Here is a 21,053-nt window from a genome sequence, read left to right on the forward strand (position 1 = left end):
ACTATTCTATGAATAGTCAAGCTAAAAATGATAATACACCAGTGTAATAAAGCTTTGACTTCGACATCGTTTATAATATAGGAGACATTGGTCAAACTGACTTGTTTATATAGTAAAAGGAAGTAGAATTTTTGATGTTTCCACAGAAAAGGGTAACATGTGATAAAAAGAATATTACATTTGTGACTTTCCATATTGACTTTATTAAACTTGTTGAATAAAATTGACAAAATGCTCGGCAGAGCCTCGCATTTATCATTTTATTCAACGAGTTTAATAAATTCAATATGAAAAGACACTCATGGAATATCCTCTATATGACAAAGAAGTAATACGTAGAATTTCTATTGATATTTTACTGCTAGTCAGTAACAGTCATATCTGAAATAGTTTGACTATATATTTTTCAGCACTTTGTTGGAGGCCATGGTCATACAGAACAGTTTCCTGATCTGCTAACAGCTGACCCATATGACAGTAAAAAACCTAGAAAAAGACCAGCAAAAAGGGAAGAAGTATTGCCTAATCCCAAGATCAGCAGAATGTCAGCAGCACACACATTATTATGCTTGTCTGAGGAAACAAGTAAAGATTCATATCCATCATCTTCAAGTGTGAATGAACCAATGTTTACGGCTACATGTTTGGAAGAAAGTTACTCTACTAATACATATGTAGAAGCACAAAATACTCAAAATGGATCTGCAGAACGTTTGTGCGAAAACTGTAGAGCAAGTGTAACTATAAAAACATTAAAAACATTAAAAGTGGACAAAGACAATCATTTACAAATGAAGTGATGACAATTGACAGCAAATGTTGGATTACCAAGAGTATCTTGCCTACTAGATCTTTTCTGGTGGGTTGAACCTGCTGCAAAAAGTATGAAGTTATGGGGTGGCAAAAGAAAGATGACACCACTACGTAAACAAGGGAGAAAAAGGAAACTGTTGTCATTGTTTGAGGAATTTTTATTAACATTGGTCCGAATCAAACGTGGTTTTGGTTAAACTCATATGGCATACCTTTTTGGTGTGTCAGAAAGCCATATTTAGCAGGATCTTTACAACATGTAACTTCTTATCAAAGTGTTTAGGACAACTAATAAAATGGCCCTCAAAACAAGTGGTGAAAGAAAATTTGCCAAGATCATTTAAGCATTTTTCAAATACACGATGTATTATTGACTGCACTGAGCTATTTGTAGAAAAACCTTTCCGTCCAACAGCCCAAAGAATAACATGGTCAACATACAAGCACTCAAATACTTTCAAATTCCTTGTTGGTATTATGCCCACTGGTACCATAACATTCATTTCTGAAGTATACAGTGGCTCTATTTCTGATCAGTCCATTGTTGAAAAAAGTAAATTTGTTGATTTAGTAGAAGGTTGCGATGATATAATGGCAGACAGAGGATTTAACATAAGGCACATGTTGTTACCTAAAAAGGCAACTCTTAATATACCAGCATTCTCGCATGGTAAGAACCTGTCTGCAAATGCTACAAAAAAATCAAGAAAGATAGCCAGTGTTAGAATTCGTGTTGAACGGGCAATTAGACATATTAAAATTTTTAAAATTCTAAATGGAATAATTCCATTGAAATTGCGATAACTATTAAATCAGATACTGAAAATAATAGTTGTACTCTGTAATCTGCTTGGCAGGTTGGTCAAGGATTGATATTGTTTATTTACCTGTCTAGTGCAACTGATAAGATGGCAACAAATCAAAGATGATAACGCACAAGTGCTATCTGATTATTTATTCACTGACCTACATTATCTGTTATGTATTTACAACTTGTTCTTGGAAACCTGTTCTTTCAACACTGTATTGAGTTTTTGTTCATTCACCTGGCAAAAGTATGAATCAAAGGGTATGTCTACTGTGTGAAGTTTGATCAAATCATGTTTTCTGGTATTTGCTGTAATAACTCCCCTGTCTTTTAAAAAATCCTGTAAATATTTTACTTTCCAAGAATTAAAGTTATGATCCATTTTCAATACACAGTGTTGATATTTCTCTATGTAATGCAATTCAGTGAGCGGTCAAGATAGCAGTGTTTGTACCAACTCACGTGATCACACTGGCTGGTTGCCATGGTTATCAGATTTTGGCAAGTCCACTGTTGAAAAATGTTGGAGCGGACCTTACAATAATGCTACAATGCTATAGATCAAGTTTGATGAGTATTAATCAACAGGTTCATGAGGAGGTCATTTAAAAGTATCTAGCTGCCCCTAGAAGGGGCAATGTATGACTATTTGAATAAAATTAGGTGAGGACCTCATAATGATGCAATAGATCAAGTCATCAAGCACTTTACGTGAAGACGTCATTCAACGTATTTCTATTTTTAGCTCTTACAGCCCCTAAAAGGGACCAAGTGCCCTCATTTGAACAATTTAGGAGAGGACCCTACAATGATACAACAGACCAAGTTTGATGATCCATCAAGTCATTCAAAGGTTTTTCTATTTTTAGGTCATAAAGGGGCAAAGCTGAACACCTGAATGAATCTGACAGAGGACCATGCCAGGATGTTACTGACCATGTTTTGTGCAATTCTGTCAACTGGTGACAGAGGAGATGTGATCTGAAGAAAAGTGTGGACAAACTGACAGACAGACAGACATTAGACAATGGATGGTGAATGATTCCGAAAGCTCACCCTTTGTGCTCAAGTGAGTTAATCACCCAAATTCCCCCTTCTTTATTTAATGGGTAAAAATATCTGGTAACATTGATTACCCAAAAAGTTTGAAATTAATCATACTTAATCATTCTTTCTATTTTGAGTATAGGTCAAAAATGCTATGAGATTTACCTGTAGTCTTTAAACAGCCAGTAAGTCATGCTTCTTAGAAAAGGATCTGGGTGCATCTTGACATTGTTTGTTTGTGTGGCATCTTCCTTTCCCAGGATGTTTGTTTGTAAAATCTTCTTGACAGGGTCACTCATCATGTCCTCTCCATCATACAATCGACATACAACAAGTGCTAGCTGAATGTCGTGCAGCTTGTCCAAAATCACCTGATATGTAAAATAAAGATAATGCAAAGCAAATAAAACAAGCAAATTCGATGAATTGGAATCCCCCGCCGAAAGGGTCAGAGTTGAGGAACGGCAAAAAAATATATCCAGCAAAAAGTTAAGAATGTTACCAAGAAGCAAATAATTTCATTAGTCAAAATCAAATTAAAAGAAAATGAATGGTTTGTTTGGGTGGGGCTGGGGGGGGGGGGGGGGGGGGGGAGGACACAACAGTTTACATGTTGATTATAAATATTGATAGAAAATGAAAAATGAAAAAAAAAAAAAAAAAAAAAAAAAAAAAGGGTGGGGGGGGGGGGGACCAAGGTAAGGTGGTGACCAGGTGTAGGTACACAACATCACATGTTTATAATAAATGTTCATGGAAAAGAATGAAAGAAGTTTAATGAAATTCTTCCAATTGGTTGGTTTGTTATGTACAGATCTGTGGATTTTTAAACAATTAAAGGGCAATAACTATATGGAAAATTGACCAATCGAAAAAAACCTTGAAGGGCATCGTCGCAGTATCTTGGTTCATGTCTGTTTCAAGTTTGATGAAATTCTACCTGCTAGTTACTGAGAAATGGCTGCAGACGGACATTTTTCATTAAATCAAGGGCAATAACTCTGACGGAAATTGACCTATCAAAAAAAAAACTTGACGGGCATCAGCACAGTATCTTGGTCCATGTCTACTTCAAATTTGATGAAATTCTACCTGTTAGTTACTGAGAAATAGCTGCAGACGGACATTTTTTATTAAATCAAGGGCAATAACTCTGAGGGAAATTGACCAATCAAAAAAAAAACTTGACGGGCATCATCGCAGTATGTTGGTTCATGTTTATTTCAAGTTTCATGAAATTCTACCAAGTAGTTACTGAGAAATGGCTGCGGACGGACGGACGGACGGACGGACGGACAGACTGACGGACGGACAACGCCATTTCAATACCCCCCTCCCGATTTCATCGGCGGGGGATAATAAATTATCAACATGCAGAGCAATATACGCCTGAAGTGCTTTAACCAAAGTGCGGACGCGGAAGGACGCTAATGCCGATGCCGGGTCGAGTTGGATAGCTCTCCATACTTCATATATTCAAGTTAAAAATAGCCACAGCACTAGTTCCTTCCTTTATAGCCATCTGCACATAAAGCTTGTTCATCTGTGAAAGTTTGAAGCAAATCAGACTGATAGTGTGGGAAGAGTTGGACACACAAGATTTTCTCTTTATTCTATATAGCAACATGACTGAGGTAAAAAATAGTCACAGCACATGTTACTTCCTTTGCGGTCAACGGCACATCAAGCTTGTTCATCTGTGAAAGTTTGAAGCAAATCAGGCTAATATTGTGGGATTTTAACAATTTTCTAGAAGTTCTAAATATTACACTGACTTACCTACTCTCTCAAGAAACAAGAGGACCATGATGGTCCTGAATCGCTCACCTCTTCCCACATGATCCAGTTTTGAGTATGACGTCGTTCTTTCTATTATTTGACATAGTGACCTAGTTTTTGAGCTCATGTGACCCAGTTTTGAACTTGACCTAGATATTATCAAGATAAAAATTCTGGCCAATTTTCATGAAGATCCATTGAAAAATATGGTCTCTAGAGAGGTCACAAGGTTTTTCTATTATTTGACCTATTGACCTAGTTTTTTAAGGCATGTGACCCAGTTTCAAACCTGACCTAGATATCATCAAGGTGAACATTCTGGCCAATTTTCATGAAGATCCATTCAAGGGTATGGCCTCTATAGAGGTCACAAGGTTTTTCTATTTCAAGACCTACTGACCTAGTTTTTGATTGCAGTTGACCCAGTTTCAAACTTGACCTAGATATCATCAAGATAAACATTCAGACCAACTTTCATACAGATCCCATGAAAAATATGGCCTCTAGAGTGGTCACAACGTCTTTTCATTATTTGACCTACTGACATATTTTTTGACGGCACGTGACCCACTTTCGAACTTGACCTAGATATCATCAAGATGAACATTCTGACCAATTTTTATGGAGATCCATTCACAAGTATGGCCTCTAGAGAGGTCACAAGGTTTTTCTATTTTTAGACCTACTGACCTAGTTTTTGACTGCACATGACCCTGTTTCGAACTTGACCTAGATATCATCAAGATGAACATTCAGACCAACTTTCATGAAGATCCATTGAAAAATATGGTCTTCAGAGAGGTCACAAGGTTTTTCTATTATTTGACCTACTGACCTAGTTTTTGATGGCACGTGACCCACTTTCAAAAGTGACCAAGATATCATCAAGATGAACATTCAGACCAACTTTCATACAGATCCCATGGAAAATATGGCCTCTAGAGAGGTCACAAGGTTTTCCTATTATTTGACCAACTGACCTAGTTTTTGACCGCACGTGACCTACTTTCGAACTTGACTTAGATATCATCAAGGTGAACATTCTGACCAATTTTCATGAAGATTTCATGAAATATATGGCCTCTAGAGAGGTCACAAGGTTTTTCTATTTTTAGACCTACTGACCTAGTTTTTGACTGCACATGACCCAGTTTCAAACTTGACTTAGATATCATCAAGATGAACATTCAGAATAACTTTCATACAGATCCCATGAAAAATATGGCCTTTAGAGAGGTCACAAGGTTTTTCTATTATTTGACCTACTGACCTAGTTTTTGATGGCACGTGACCCAGTTTCGAACTTGATCTAGATATCATCAAGGTGAATGTTCTGACCAATTTTCATGAAGATCTTGTGAAATATATGGCCTTTAGAAAGGTCACAAGGTTTTTCTATTTTTAGACCTACTGACCTAGTTTTTGACCGCACGTGACCCAGTTTCGAACTTGACCTAGATATCATCAAATTGAACATTCAGACCAACTTTCATACAGATCCCATGAAAAATATGGCCTTTAGAGAGGTCACAAGGTTTTTCTATTATCTGACCTACTGACCTAGTTTTTGATGGCACGTGACCAGTTTCGAACTTGACCTAGATATCATCAAGGTGAACGTTCTGACCAACTTTCATGAAGATCTTGTGAAATATATGGCCTCTAGAGAGGTCACAAGGTTTTTCTATTTTTAGACCTACTGACCTAGTTTTTGAAGGCACGTGACCCAGTTTCGAACTTGACCTAGATATCATCAAGATGAACATTCTGACCAATTTTCATGAAGATCCATTGAAAATTATGGCCTCTAGAGAGGTCACAAGGTTTTTCTATTTTTAGACCTACTGACCTGGTTTTGATGGCATGTGACCCAGTTTCGAACTTGACTTAGAATTTACCAAGATGAACATTCTGATCCATTTTCATAAAGATCCCATGAAAAATGTGACCTCTAGAGATGTCACAAGGAAAAGTTTACGCACGGACGACGGACACTGTGCGATCACAAAAGCTCACCTTGTCACTTCGTGACAGGTGAGCTAAAAAGGGGCGAAATTTCCAGGTATGACCTTGTATAGAAATAAGTAGGAAATTCAATGCAAAAAAAAATGCTAAAAAGGAATATATTGCACCTAATATATTTTATTAACACTAATTTATGAATTTATTGAAACTTTATCAAAATATTAGAAATATCTTTTCCCTGTTTTAAATTCTATTTGTGCACTGGTACTAGGGCAATACATGTTTAACAAGAGCTGTCACTAATGGTGACAAATACCCCAGAAGCGCCTTGACCTTTGATCTGGTGACCCCAAAGTCAAAAGGGGTCGTGTAGTCGATAAGTACTATCAAAATGTGAAGTTTGAAGGTCCTGGGTGCAGTGGTTCGCCAGTAAAGTGCCTTCATGCAAAATGTTAACATTGGCCTCTGTGACCTTGACCTTTAACCGGGTGACCCCAAAGTCAGTAGGGGTCGTATACTAAATAAGTACTATCAGCACGTGAAGTTCGAAGGTCCTGGGTGCAGTGGTTTGGAGTAAAGTGCCTTCATGCAAAAAGTTAATGTTGTGACGAACGAACGAACGAACGGACGGACAGACAGTTGAAAACTAATATGCCTCTCTTTGGGGGCATAAAAAGGTATAACACATTAAATGAAATTTCAGGCTAACAAGAAAAAAATAAACTCATTTGATCAGTTTTATTTTTTAGGTTAGAAGGGCTATTTTGACATAAAATGGTAGTATTGAAACTGCATCAAATGAAGGTAAAGTAAAGAAATAGGACCAAGTTGATCATCTGAAACTACATTTATGTATAATATAACAAATATATGAACCTCTACGGCATCACTTAGAGATCCTCCCAGCAGAAAAAATCCAGCTGCGTGTTCAAACCTTTGTTTCCCAAGCAAGTCAAACGCATTCTTTAATGCTGCCTTACGCCATCGGTCCTGACTAAAATCATTCCTGAAGAAGTCTGCCATCTTCTTATTGTCAATTGATCTGAAAAGTAATAAACTATGTGTATCACACAGACCACTATGGTCATATTATAGCTTTCCAGATTTAACATTCAAGAATGACTCCAAGCAGTAATTGCACGCAGCTAAGTAGAACCACCAACCTTCTTTAACAAATGAAGGTAAAACAAAAAGTAAATCTGTTTGCACCTACACAGATTTGTGATCATTGGATCTTTGAATTTCATATGTTTTATTTTTGTTTTTGTTCTTTCTTTTTGTTTGGTTTGAAGTCAAAGCAACAAAATGGTGGTTATATATTTGTTTTAGTGATAGAGGAAGATTAAAGATTTCCAACTATATATTTCTTTCGGTCAATTGAAATTATGCTGGTCAGCTTGACCGCCACCTCACACAAAACAATTCCATCCCAAGCTAAGTTTTGAACCCATATGGTGAGATGAGTCTGAGATGTTGAGATGAGGTGAGAATCTGAACTCAATGCTACTCTACCATAGAAGGTTTTTCATGCCTAGCTATGATAACAAGTGACAGAGTATTGCAGTGACAATACAAAAGTTCCCTACCAGTGAAAAATCAATTTTACTTGACCTTCAGTAGTGACCTTGACCTTTGACCGACAACCACTGATCATGTGCCCGACACATAGACTAATCATGGGGAACATTTCTGTGTAGTACTAAAAAAAAACCTTCAATGCAATAAAAAGTGATGGAGCAGAAACAAATTTTTACTTGACCTTGAACAGTGGCCCTGACCTTTAACCGACAAGCATAGATCATGAGTTGACATACTGTCTCATCATGGGGAAAATTTGTGTGTAGCACCAAGATAATCCATCAATGCATATGGAAGTTATGGAGCAGAACAATTTTTACTTGACATTTCAATAGTGACCTTGACCTTTGACCTACAAGCATAAGTCATGTACAAGCATAATGTACATATTGCCCTCTATACACATACCAAGTTTTATGAACATAGCTTGAATACTTTTTGAGTTATTGCAGGATGCAGATTTGCAGATTGACAGATGGAGGGCATTCCTATAGTTCCCTCCTGTTTTCCAAGGTAGGGGACTAAAAATATTGACATCCTTATCATTTCTACGTTGCTTTTCTTGGCATACATTTTACCTGCTTATATCATATTTCAAATAAAGGTATACATGAACTTCATCATGTAAAAGTTAACATTTTGATTCACAGCATCTCTGAATGTTGTACTCAAGCTAATGTCTCTTCACAAGTAAGTGATGAACGTGCCACATGAAGTAGGGCTGTCAAATGTCAACCAACTTTAGTTACCTGCACTGTAGGTAATGACAAAGCAACTTAGCACTTTAAGCAGACTTTTAAAATACCAAATGTACCAATCCTAAGTCCTTGAACTGGTATTAATCAGACGTTCAAGTCATATGTATGGTTCCTGTATAATGAATATACTTCACAACACAACCACTATAGATGATACATCAGAAATGATTTGTTCTCCACCAATGAATTGGTTATGGAAAATATCAAAGTCCTGCATCTAATAATGTATCAGTAACACTTAATGTATACTGCCTAATGTTGTAAGAATACAAGTATCACTGAACCAACATAGACATTGAGCGCACATAAGAAAACCGACACAGTGCATCCGCGCAGTCTGGTCAGGATCCATACTGTTCACTAACAGTTTCTATAATTGCAATAGGGTTTGAAAGCAAACAGTATGGATCCTGACTAGACTGCCCGGATGCGCAGGCTGGTCTGGATCCATGCTGGTTCGCAAATGCAATATGTTGTCAATAAACAATACCTGAATAATCCCCACAGGACATTTTTCTTTTTCATTGCCAGGTAAAAAAGAGCTGCATCCATCGGATCTTTTTTCTTTTGAAAAGCATCTTTTGCTAATTTTTCTGTAGTTCTTTTCAGGACATTAATATTTTGGATCCACCAACCAGCACCATATGTTCTTAGATCAACCCAGGTCAATCCAGATCCAGGGCTAGTTGGGATTAAGGACAATAACTCCTGCAAGACAATAAGAAAGTTTTAAAGTATGTCAAATTTGTTCACTCGAACTTGATAGGACAAGGAAAATTTGTTCCAGTTATCGGTACTTCAAGCCATAAAAAAATACATTATACAGATATTCAACCAGGACCTGAAAATGAGTTTGAGCGAATGGTGGTGTACGAATTATTCTATTTTGAGCAAACAATGTTTGACTGTATGTCTGCATATTCATATATAATGCAGATCTTTGGAAAGATCTATCTCCCTTTCTTTCCCCAACTGTCTTTTCTTTTATGGCATAGGGAAAATCAAGCAGAACTATACACTGAGCTAAACACTATCTGCATATATCTAACAGCCATTTTTCTACAAATTTTATGCAAGTAATAATTAACTTAGTTCACATGATAAATATGAACCAACTGAAGATAAAGTTTGTATGTTTCTGGAGCTTATAATTCATTTTGGGCAGTCAATATCTAATGATTATACAAGTTTTCAAATGCAGACCCGACTGGTGAGTAATATTAGACTGAACTGAAATGAAACTGATAGCCCCTGTGCAGTAGGATTTGGATATTTTCCCACATTTTAAATGATGTTGGAAAGTCAATATATTGGATATAATGACGAGATCAGGTAAAATCAATGTCCATAAATTTTGGATTTTTTCTCCAATAAACATTTTTTCTTTTTGTATGAAATTAAAGTCTTGGAGCAGTTAAATTATTATTTACTTTTTCATGTCCCAAAACACAGGTAAAACAAGAGCTGTCTCCATAGGATGACATATGCCCCCGATGGCACTTTGAATGAGTAGTTATAGCCGATGTTAGAGTTTAGGACCTTTGACCTACGGAGCTGGGTCTTGCGCGCGACACGTCGTCTTACTGTGGTACACATTCATGCCAAGTTATTTGAAAATCCATCCATGGTTGACAAAGATATGGACCGGACACGCCCATCAATGCACTATCCTTTAAAGTCTAAGTGTGACCTTGACCTTTGAGCTACGTACCTGGGTCTTGCGCACGACACGTCGTCTTACTGTGGTACAAATTCACGCCAAGTTATTTGAAAATCTATCCATCGATGACAAAGATATGGACCGGACACGCCCATCAATGCACTATCCTTTAATGTCTAAGTGTGACCTTGACCTTTGAGCTACCGACCTGGGTCTTGCGCGCGACATGTCGTCTAACTGTGGTACACATTCATGCCAAGTTATTTGAAAATCCATCCATCGATGACAAAGATATGGACCGGACACGCCCATCAATGCACTATCCTTTAATGTCCAAGTGTAACCTTGACCTTTGAGCTACGGGCCTGGGTCTTGCGCGCGACACGTCGTCTTACTGTGGTACACATTCATGCCAAGTTATTTGAAAATCCATCCATCGATGACAAAGATATGGACCGGACACGAAAATTGCGGACAGACTGACAGACTGACAGACCGACAGACGGACAGACGGTTCAAAAACTATATGCCTCCCTTCGGGGGCATAATAAAATAGCACTGTATAACCTAGGACCAAGTCAAAGATATAACAGAATTCAGAATCGTACAACCTAAGACGTCAATGTATAGACACCTCAATGGTCATACTGTTAAAAACTTATTAACACATTTTCTACTACGTAACAAACAATGTAACTATTAAACACCCCAAAAGTTCTTGATTATCAACTGAAACAGGACTGTAGAGCTTTAAACCTTGTTGAGTTATTTGTTACAAAATATCTGCTTCCTTTTGAGCTAAAACAGGCTAGAGAGTGTCCAACTTAAAAGAACAGGACCACAATATGTTCCACGTGTCGAAAGTTCCAGAGGCAGTAGAAGTTGTTAATATAAATAAGTGTAACTAACATTATCAGCCTAATATACCGGAATTCTATATGGGGCGCCGTTTTACTATTTTCTAGGCATTTTTTGATATCAAGAAATGATTCTTGATATCAAGAAATCGAATTTCTGATATCAAGAAATCATTTATTTATATCAAAAAATGAATTTCTTGATATGCTGTCTATTTTTTGATATCAAAAAAATCGAATTTTTTATATCAGGAAATGAATTTTTGATAACAAAAAATCAATTTCTTGATATCAGGAATTCGATTTCTTGATATCAGAAAATCATTTCTTGGTATCAAAAAACTAGTTATATTTTTTGAATCAGGAAATCGAATTCAAGAAATATTGATATCTAGAAATACGGACTATTTTTTGATATCAAGAATTCGATTTCTGGATATCAAAAAATCGATTTCTTGATATAAAAAATGGCCAGTATTTCTTGACATCAAAACTTCCCGCTATTCTAACAAGAGCTGTCGGATGACAGCGCCCTCGACTATTCGAAGAATTGATTGAAGAATGGGGTCAAAATATTTCCATAGATTTTCAGACAAAAGAAAACAATGGATTAAACAAAATTTTTCCCTGTATTTGTGGATTTCGATTAGTCTTGCACTAAGTGGCAATGTGTGACCATGATGGCAAATATGTTATTAAGTTATATGTTAGGCAAACACAGACTTGTATGAAAAGTTTAACTAATTTCCAAGTCCAAAAAGGGTCATAATTCAGTCAAAATAGTTGACAGAGTTATGTACACTTGCCTACAGATGGAAATCATGTTGATATACTAGTGTTAACAGTTTCAAAGCCACAGTTCAAATATTTTGACAAAAATGTCAAAGTCCAAAAAGGGCCATAATTCAGCCAAAATAGTTGTCAAGAGTTATGTACTCTTGCCTGCAGATGGAAATCATAATGATAAACAAGTGTTTAAAGTTTAAAAGCCATATGTCAAATAATCTTGACAAAACATGTACGAAAAAAAAACCAATTTCCAAGTTCAAAAAGGGCCATAATTCAGCCAAAAAAGATGACAGAGTTATGTACTCTTGCCTATTGATAGAGACTATAATACTGAACAAGATATAAAAGTTTCAAAGCCATATGTCAAACACTTTACACAAAATATAAACTGGTACGAAAAACTAAACCAAGACTTCTAAGTCAGAAGGGGCCATAATTCAGCCAAAATGATTGATGGAGTTATGTACTCTTGCCTACAACTGGATATGGTGATGGTAAACAAGTGTTGAAAGTTTCAAAGCTTTATCTCAAAAGACTTTGTCAAAATGTATACTGGTACGAAAAACTTAACCAAGATTTCTAAGTAAAAAAGGGGCAATAATTCAACCAAAATGCTTGATGGAGTTATGTACTCTTGCCTACAACTGGACCTGGTGATGGTAAACAAGTGTTGAAAGTTTCAAAGCTTTATCTCAAAAGACTTTGTCAAAATGTATACTGGTACGAAAAACTTAACCAAGATTTCTAAGTAAAAAAGGGGCAATAATTCAACCAAAATGCTTGATGGAGTTATGTACTCTTGCCTACAACTGGACCTGGTGATGGTAAACAAGTGTTGAAAGTTTCAAAGCTTTATCTCAAAAGACTTTGCCAAAATATGAACTGGTACGAAAAACTTAACCAAGATTTCTAAGTCAAAAGGGGTCATAATTCAGTCAAAATGCTTGACAGAGTTATATACTCTTGCCTATAACTGGACATGGTGATGGTAAACAAGTGTTGAAAGTTTCAAAGCTTTATCTCAAAAGACTTTGTCAAAATGTGGACTGGTACGAAAAACTTAACCAGGGTGTGACGCCGACGCCAACGCCGACGCCGACGCCGTGGTGAGTAGGATAGCTCTACTTATTCTTCGAATAGTCGAGCTAAAAATAGACATGCAATTAGGGATAACCCCTAATTAATTAATTCAGTCCGGGGTATGGAACGCCTAGACTGTCTTGACATAATGATTATCAGTTTGTCATGTGCTTTTTCCAATATATTCGGTACAAATCATAATCTTTATTGTAGATAAAGCAGTTTGTTATGTACATTTACTAGTTCCCGATCTAAATATAGATGGATTGAACAGGATCATATAGAATTTTATAATTCCCACTATGGAACGCCTAGACTGTCTTGACATGATGATTATTATTTCATCATGTGCATTTCCCAATATTTTCAGTACAAATCATAATCTTTCTTGTAGATAAAGCAGTTTGTTATGTACATTTACTAGTTTGTCCAGTACATTTCTTAGTTTATGCTGTGCATTCACTAGTTTGTGCTGTACAATTAATAGTTCGTCGTGTGCATTTTCCAATATATTTGATAAACAAAACTGTTTGTTATGCACAGTTACTGGTTGTCCGGTACATCTATTAGTTTGTGATGTCCATACATTAGTTTGTGCTGTCCAATTAATAGTTCGTCATGTGCTTTTCCCAATATGTTTGGTACAAATCATAATTTGTTATGTAGATAAAACAGTTTGTTATGTACATTTACTAGTTTGTCCGGTACATTTCTTAATTTGTGTTGTGCATTCGCAAGTTTGTGCTGTCCAATTGATTGCTTAAAAATATCTGATTTCATGTTAAATTACTCAGCGTGTACCCTTACAATTTATGTCTTTACAAGTGGATTCCCATACATACAACAAATATACTACTTATGTTAAATAAGTTCTTTTCCACAATTATCTATTTTCGGAAACTTTTGAAAAGATAATTAATACACATCTGTTTATTAAAACATAACAAAATGCTTTATCTACAAGATAAGTTATGATTTGTACCGAAAATATTGGGAAAAGCACATAATGAACTATTGATTGGACAGCACAAACTAGTAAACGTACAACACAAACTAAGAAATGTAGCGGACAAGCTAGTTAATGTACATAACAAACTGTTTTATCTACACAACAAGTTATGGTTAATACCGAACATATTAAGAAAAGCACATGACGAACTATCTGTTGGACAGCACAAACTAGTGAATGCACAACACAAACTAAGAAACTTACCGGACAAACTAGTAAATGTACATAACAAATTGTTTAATCTACAAGACAAATTATAATTTGTACCGAATATACTGGAAAATGCACATGACGAACTATCAATTGTACAGCACACACTAGTGAATGCACAACACAAACTAAGAAATGTACTGGACAAACTAGTAAATGTACATAACAAACTGATTTATCTACAAGAAAGATTATGATTTGTACTGAATATATTGGGAAATGCACATGATGAAATAATAATCATCATGTCAAGGCAGTCTAGGCGTTCCATAGTGGAAATTATACAATTCTATATGATCCTGTTCAATCCATCTATATTTAGATCGGGAAGTGCCGAATTTTTTATATAAAAAAATAGCCTTGATTTCTTGATATCAAGAAGTTGATTTTTTGATATCAGAAAATCATTTTTTGATATCAAGAATTCGATTTCTTGACACCAAGAAATAACACGATTTTTTTGATATCAAAAATTCATTTCCTGATATAAAAAATTATATTTTTTTGATATCAGAAAATGGACAGCATTTCTTGATATCAGAAAATGAATTCCTGATATCAAAAAATCGAATTTTTGATATCAGAAAATCGATTTCTTGATATCAGAAAATGTGACTGATTTTTTGATATCAAGAAATGATTTTCTGATATCAAGAAATCGAATTTTGGATATCAAGAACAAAAAATGCCTATAAAATAGTAAAACGGCGCCCCATAATTCTACAGTAATACTGACAGCCTGTAGTATATGACATATGCACTCACAAACCTTTTTCTAGGATGGAACATTCAACTTCTATTTATATTAATAAGGATTGATATTCTGACATTCCTCAACTAAAAAACTGAAAAATAAATTAAAAACCTCCACATTCTACTCTGAACTAAACAATCCTGAAAGTAAAATAGTATACCGCTCCTAGCTGAAGTTATTATCAACTAAGATTCTAAAAACAACTAGAACTGTCACAGGAGTGACTCATACCCCCACCATACGGTCTTGTCACAGAAGAATGGCAACCATAAGGAATCTTAAAAATACTTTGGAGTACTTCATCCTGGGCTTCCACATATAAGTAATACTAGTATAATACTAGTATAGTAATACAAGTAAATATATTAAATCTCTAATATTAGAGATACACTAAAAGTGAATACAAAAAAGTGTCTTACCGACCCATGTTACCACAGAAAAATGTTTTTACTTTTTACATAGGACTTATAATAAAAAAGTTAGAAAAATACCTAAAATACTGAAAATCTAAAAATAGGATTTCTAAAAATAGACTAATTCCTGGAATTTAAGGGGAAGAAACTCAGTACAAAAGTTAAAAAAATGTTACTTCCCTTTGGCTCTAAGCCAATCAGAATGAGATATAGTGAAAATACATCAAAATTAGCCTTAAATTCTAGGTAAAAGGGGACACAATTCAAGAAAAATTAGTGTCAGAGTTATGCACCTTGTGTCACATGATGTGGGTGATGAGGTGGAACATCTATTTTAAGTCTGGATCAAATCCATTCAGTAATAACTGAGATATAGTGAAAATACATCAAAATTAACCATAAATTCTAAGTAAAAAGGGGCATAATTCATGAAAAATTGGTGTCAGAGTTATGAACCTTGTGTCACATGATGTGGCTGATGAGGTGGAACATCTATTTTAAGTTTGAATCAAATCCATTTTGTAATAATTGAGATATAGTGAAAATACATCAAAATCAATGATAAATTTAAAGTAAAAGGGGACATAATTCATAAAAAATTTATGTCAGAGTTAAGCACCTTATGTCACATCATCTGGGTGATGAGGTGGAACAACTATTTTAAGTTTGAATCAAATCCATTTAATAATAACTGAGATATAGTGAAAATACAACAAAATTAACCTTAAATTCTAAGTAAAAGGGGACATAATTCATGAAAACTTGGTGTCAGAGTTATGCACCTTGTGTCACAATATGTGGGCACATGATGTGGGTGATGAGGTGGAACATCTATTTTAAGTCTGAATCAAATCCATTTAGTAATAACTGAGATATAGTGAAAATACAACAAAATTAACCTTAAATTCTAAGTAAAAGGGGACATAATTCATGAAAACTTGGTGTCAAGAGTTATGCACCCTGTGTCACATGATGTGGGTGATAAGGTGGAACATGTATTTTAAGTTTGAATCAAATCCATTTGGTAATAACTGAGATTATAGATTTCGGGAAGCGACGGGATGGGACGCGACAAAACTGCCTCCTATATACCCCCCTCAAACAAGTTTGGTGGGGGTATAACAATTTATATCAGCTCTTTTGTACATAACTATCCTAGAGCATGTCATTGAAACCTGAGAGATAGAAATATAAAACCTTTCCCAAATATCCTTTTACAGGATGAAATATTCACCTAATACTAAGTAAGCAGTTTTCTGCACCTAAAATTAGATAAATGCACAAGTGATAAATCCTTGTCCCCATCAACACTGGTAATTCCATGCTATTAACTAGGGCTGGGATGATTTCAAAATTTTGATACCAGTTAATCGTTTGTATGAAATTTAACCGGTTAATTGGGCGCCATATTGAAAATGTTGTTTTCTTTCCTGTCGACCGATCAAGGTACTTTCGGGAGCTGACTTCATTAGGAACTTACGGACTTAATCGTTTGCAAGCAGTGTGATAATTAATAAGTCATATTTTGGTGTATTCTATTTTAAATATATCACGACAGGCAAAACAGAGACAACTGATTATGTTGATGTGTTTTAGCAAAAATATACTGCGAGTCTATGTGCTGGTCAAAGAAATGTATAAAGATAAAGTATGATTCGTGACGTCATTAAGATCGAAAATGGGCCACTATACACCCCATGATACTACCTGTTTATCCATCGATAAACACATTCTGGCGTGTTGCTGTCAAGGATGTAGTACTATACATTTTATTGGGATTTTAGGATGTTTATTGTTTGAGAGCCATTAGAGGTTTTGCAAAATTGAAACCGGTTTCACCTAGTAATCGAATCGGATCAAATTAACCGAGTAATCGTCCCAGTCCTCAAACTAACGAGACTTTGAGAAAGTATTTCATACCTCAGTGGCCTCGGAATGGAAAGCCCAGACTAAGTTGAAAGTCTTTAATCCTTGTTTATGTAGCTGCACTCTCTGTACTGGAGGTAAAGACCTCATCAGATAATGGTAGTGTCTCATTGCCAACAAAAATCTCAGACCACAGTCGTCCAGAGTGTCTGCTGTGTGGGTACCATCCTGTTGCAGGGAACCTAAAAACAAACAGTCACTATAAGGTTTAAACAAAAGATATATAAAATTATTCTTAACAAAAAAACAATGCTTTCCGATAGTTGAATAAAACAATACGACTTTTTCAATTAAACGTGGTAAGATTACAGTTCAACTTTGTTTGCACAAACTCAAGATTGCTTAAAAACCCATCTTTGCTTGATCTTCCTGTTGGGACAGGGTAAAATCTCTACACTACACATCTGTTTCAACCATATTAGATCCCTGAATACTGAAAGGGTGAACCCTTGAACTGTACCTCTGATCATGATAACTATATGAGCCGCACCATGAGAAAACCAACATAGTGCATTTGCGACCAGCATGCATCCAGACCAGCCTGCGCATACGCGAAGTCTGGTCAGGATCCATGCTGTTTGCTTTCAACGCCTATTACAATTAGAGAAACTGTTAGCGAACAGCATGGATCCTGACCAGACTGCACGGATGTGCAGGCTGGTCTGGATCCATGCTGGTCGCAAATGCACTATGTTGGTTTTCTCATGGTGCGGCATTATTATAAAGTACATGTATACGACACCATTTCCTTCAATCTCAATCACTGACAAACAGTTTGCACGTTAAAGTGGTGAAAACTTCTTACAACTGGACAATTGGCAACTTGCTATAATCTAAACTTATATTTGCACATCATAATGCTTGACATTGTTACATCTTTTAAAACCGTTACACAAACTATCTAAATATGATTATTAAAAGCACAGACAAAAGATAAAATGGTATACAATTCTAAAAAATGTATGACCAACTTATTCAGATAAATGCAACTGTGTATTAATGTAATGTTTACCTCCAATTTAAAAAAAGCATAAATCATGGCAGAATTATTTTCAGGTTGGTATGTGCTACTTCAACACATCTTACAAAAATATTTATTTTGAATAAATAATGTGTTTGTGATTGTTTGTAATAAGCATAAACCTGTTCATCTTGAATCAGATTTTATAGTTTTCATATCTTCCTTAATAAATTACACAGCACATCTTAAAAACCATAGCTGTTTCTATGGTAAGTCCTAGCTAAATGATTGAGACTACTCGAAATTCAGCTGGCACAAAACACTGATGGCTCAAAAGATTTTCACAGTCCAAGTGATTGAGCAAACAAAGTTAGACTGGTGATTGAGCAAACAAAGTTAGACTGGTGATTGAGCAAACAAAGTTAGACTGTATTTTTAAAAACTACAACTTATACAAACACAAAAATTATTTTGAAAACTTTAACACCAAACACCATCATCCTCTTTATGATACTGATATTGAAAATTATTCCCATTTGTTTTACAATTTATACGTAAAGAAAAGTTCCACCACTGGTTTAGTGGTGGTACAAAAACAAGAGCAGCCGGAGGCCAGCAACGCCAGACTACTCAAAAGCCTTGTCACAAAAAAAGTCTAAATAATTACAAGAGGGTCATGATGACCCTGAATCGCTCACCTGAGTAATATGAGCCACATTTCAAATGGCAAACTGATGCTAAAATATTAGAAAGTAGGTCAGTAGGTCACATTCATGGTCACTGAAAGTCAGTTTTAAGATCGATGTGCAAAACTGTACATGTCATCCAAATTTCAAGGCTGTATCTTAAAAATAAAGAAAGTAGGTCAGTAGGTCAAGGTCATGGTCAAGTGACCCCTAATCGCTTGGGGTCATCAGGTAATTATAATTAAACAGTCAGGAAATATGACCTGATAAGTATTTATTCCTATATAACTCATATAAAAAGTGACCCCCAGGGCAGGGCCTCTTTTCACCCCAGGGACATAATTTGAACAATCTTGTTCAAGATCCACTAGACAATCATACATACCAAATATCAAAGGCCTAGGCATTGAACTTTCGGACAAGAAGATTTTTTCCTCCTATATAATTCTATGTTACATTTGGGACCCCCAGGGCAAGGCCTCTTTTCACCCCAGGGGCATAATTTGAACACTTTTGGTAGAGGATCACAAGGCAATGCAACATACAAAATATCAAATGCCTAGGCCTTGCAGTTTAAGGCAAAAAGATTTTTAAAGTTTTTCCTATATAAGTCTATGTAAAACTTGTGACCCCCTGGGGCTGGGCCTCTTTTCACCCCAGGGACATAATTTGAACAATTTTGGTAGAGGACCACAAGGTTATGCTACATACCAAATATCAAAGGCCTAGGTCTTGTGGTTTTAGACAAGAAGATTTTTAAAGTTTTTTCCTATATAAGGCTATGTAAAACTTGTGACCCCCGGGGAGGGGCCTCTTTTCACCCCAGGGATATAATTTGAACAATCTTCATAGAGGACCATAAGATGATGTCACACGCCAAATATCAAGGCTCTACGCCTTGCTGTTTAGGACAAGAAGATTTTTAAAGATTTTCCTTTTGGTTGCCATGGCAACCAGAGTTCTGCATGGAATTCAATTCTTTGAATAATTTTGAAAGGGGGCCATCCAAGGATCACTCCTGTAAAGTTTGGTGTAATTCTGCTCAGTGGTTTTCAAGAAGAAAATTTTTTTAGAAATTGTTGACAGACGCACGACGCACGACCCAAGACGGACATTGAGCAGTCACAAAAGCTCACCATGAGCCTTTGGCTCAGGTGAGCTAAAAACATGGACATAAAAAAGTACAATAAGGGCAGCAATTTTGAGCCATAGAACTTTTCCTCTCTTCTGATGCTAAATGAAAAACAGATTACATGAAGAAAATTGCTATGTCAAACAAGAGGGCCAAGATGGCCCTAGGTCACTCACCTGAGAAAAACATCATAATACACCATAACAGTGTAAACATAGACCTAGTGATTGCATGGAAAAAAATATTCTGACCAAGTATCATTAAAATTGGAGCAAACACAAGTATTTCTTTTATTTGACCTAGTGACCTAGTTTTTGACCCCAGATGACCCATACTCAAACTTGACCTAGATTTCATCAAGGAAATCATTCTGACCAAATTTTATATCAATTGAAAAATACAGCCTCTATTGCATACACAAGGTTTTTCTTTGATTTGACCTAGTGACAAAATTTTTGACCCAAGATGACCCATATTCAAACTTGACTAAGATTTTATCAAGGCAATCATTCTGACTGAATTTCATGAAGATCAATTGAAAAATATAGCCTCTATCGCATACAAAAGGTTTTTCTTTGATTTGACCTAATGACCTAGTGGTCAAGATATGAACAACTTTTGTAGAGGTCCACTAGGCAATGCTACGTGTCAAATATCTAAGCTCTAGACCTTCTGCTTTTTTTTTTTTAGAAAATTTTGAAGATTTTTCTATGTATAATCAAACCCCATGGGGCAGGGTCAATTTGACCCTGGAGGTCATGATTTGAACAGATTTTGTAGAAGTCTACTAGGCAATGTCACATATCAAATATCTAAGATCTAGGCCTT

At 35.8% G+C, this 21,053-nt stretch overlaps 1 protein-coding gene across 7 annotated transcripts in view; it reads right to left on the minus strand.

The window, feature by feature from the left end:
* LOC123566068 (dmX-like protein 2) overlaps positions 1 to 21,053 on the minus strand; it is a 136,915-nt gene that overhangs the window by 43,820 nt on the left and 72,042 nt on the right. For all 7 annotated transcript variants that reach the window (XR_008372170.1, XM_053550199.1, XM_053550198.1 and 4 more), the window contains 4 exons: positions 17,441 to 17,628; positions 9,239 to 9,456; positions 7,289 to 7,454; positions 2,834 to 3,039 (listed from right to left, as the gene is read on the minus strand). Coding sequence is in view for 6 of the 7 variants with exons in the window: in XM_053550199.1 (XP_053406174.1) it covers positions 2,834 to 3,039; positions 7,289 to 7,454; positions 9,239 to 9,456; positions 17,441 to 17,628 (778 nt within the window). In the remaining variant the exon portion in view is untranslated. The remainder of the gene's footprint in view (positions 1 to 2,833; positions 3,040 to 7,288; positions 7,455 to 9,238; positions 9,457 to 17,440; positions 17,629 to 21,053) is intronic.

This window comes from Mercenaria mercenaria, chromosome 8 (assembly GCF_021730395.1).
Source record: "Mercenaria mercenaria strain notata chromosome 8, MADL_Memer_1, whole genome shotgun sequence".
NCBI lineage: Eukaryota > Metazoa > Mollusca > Bivalvia > Venerida > Veneridae > Mercenaria > Mercenaria mercenaria.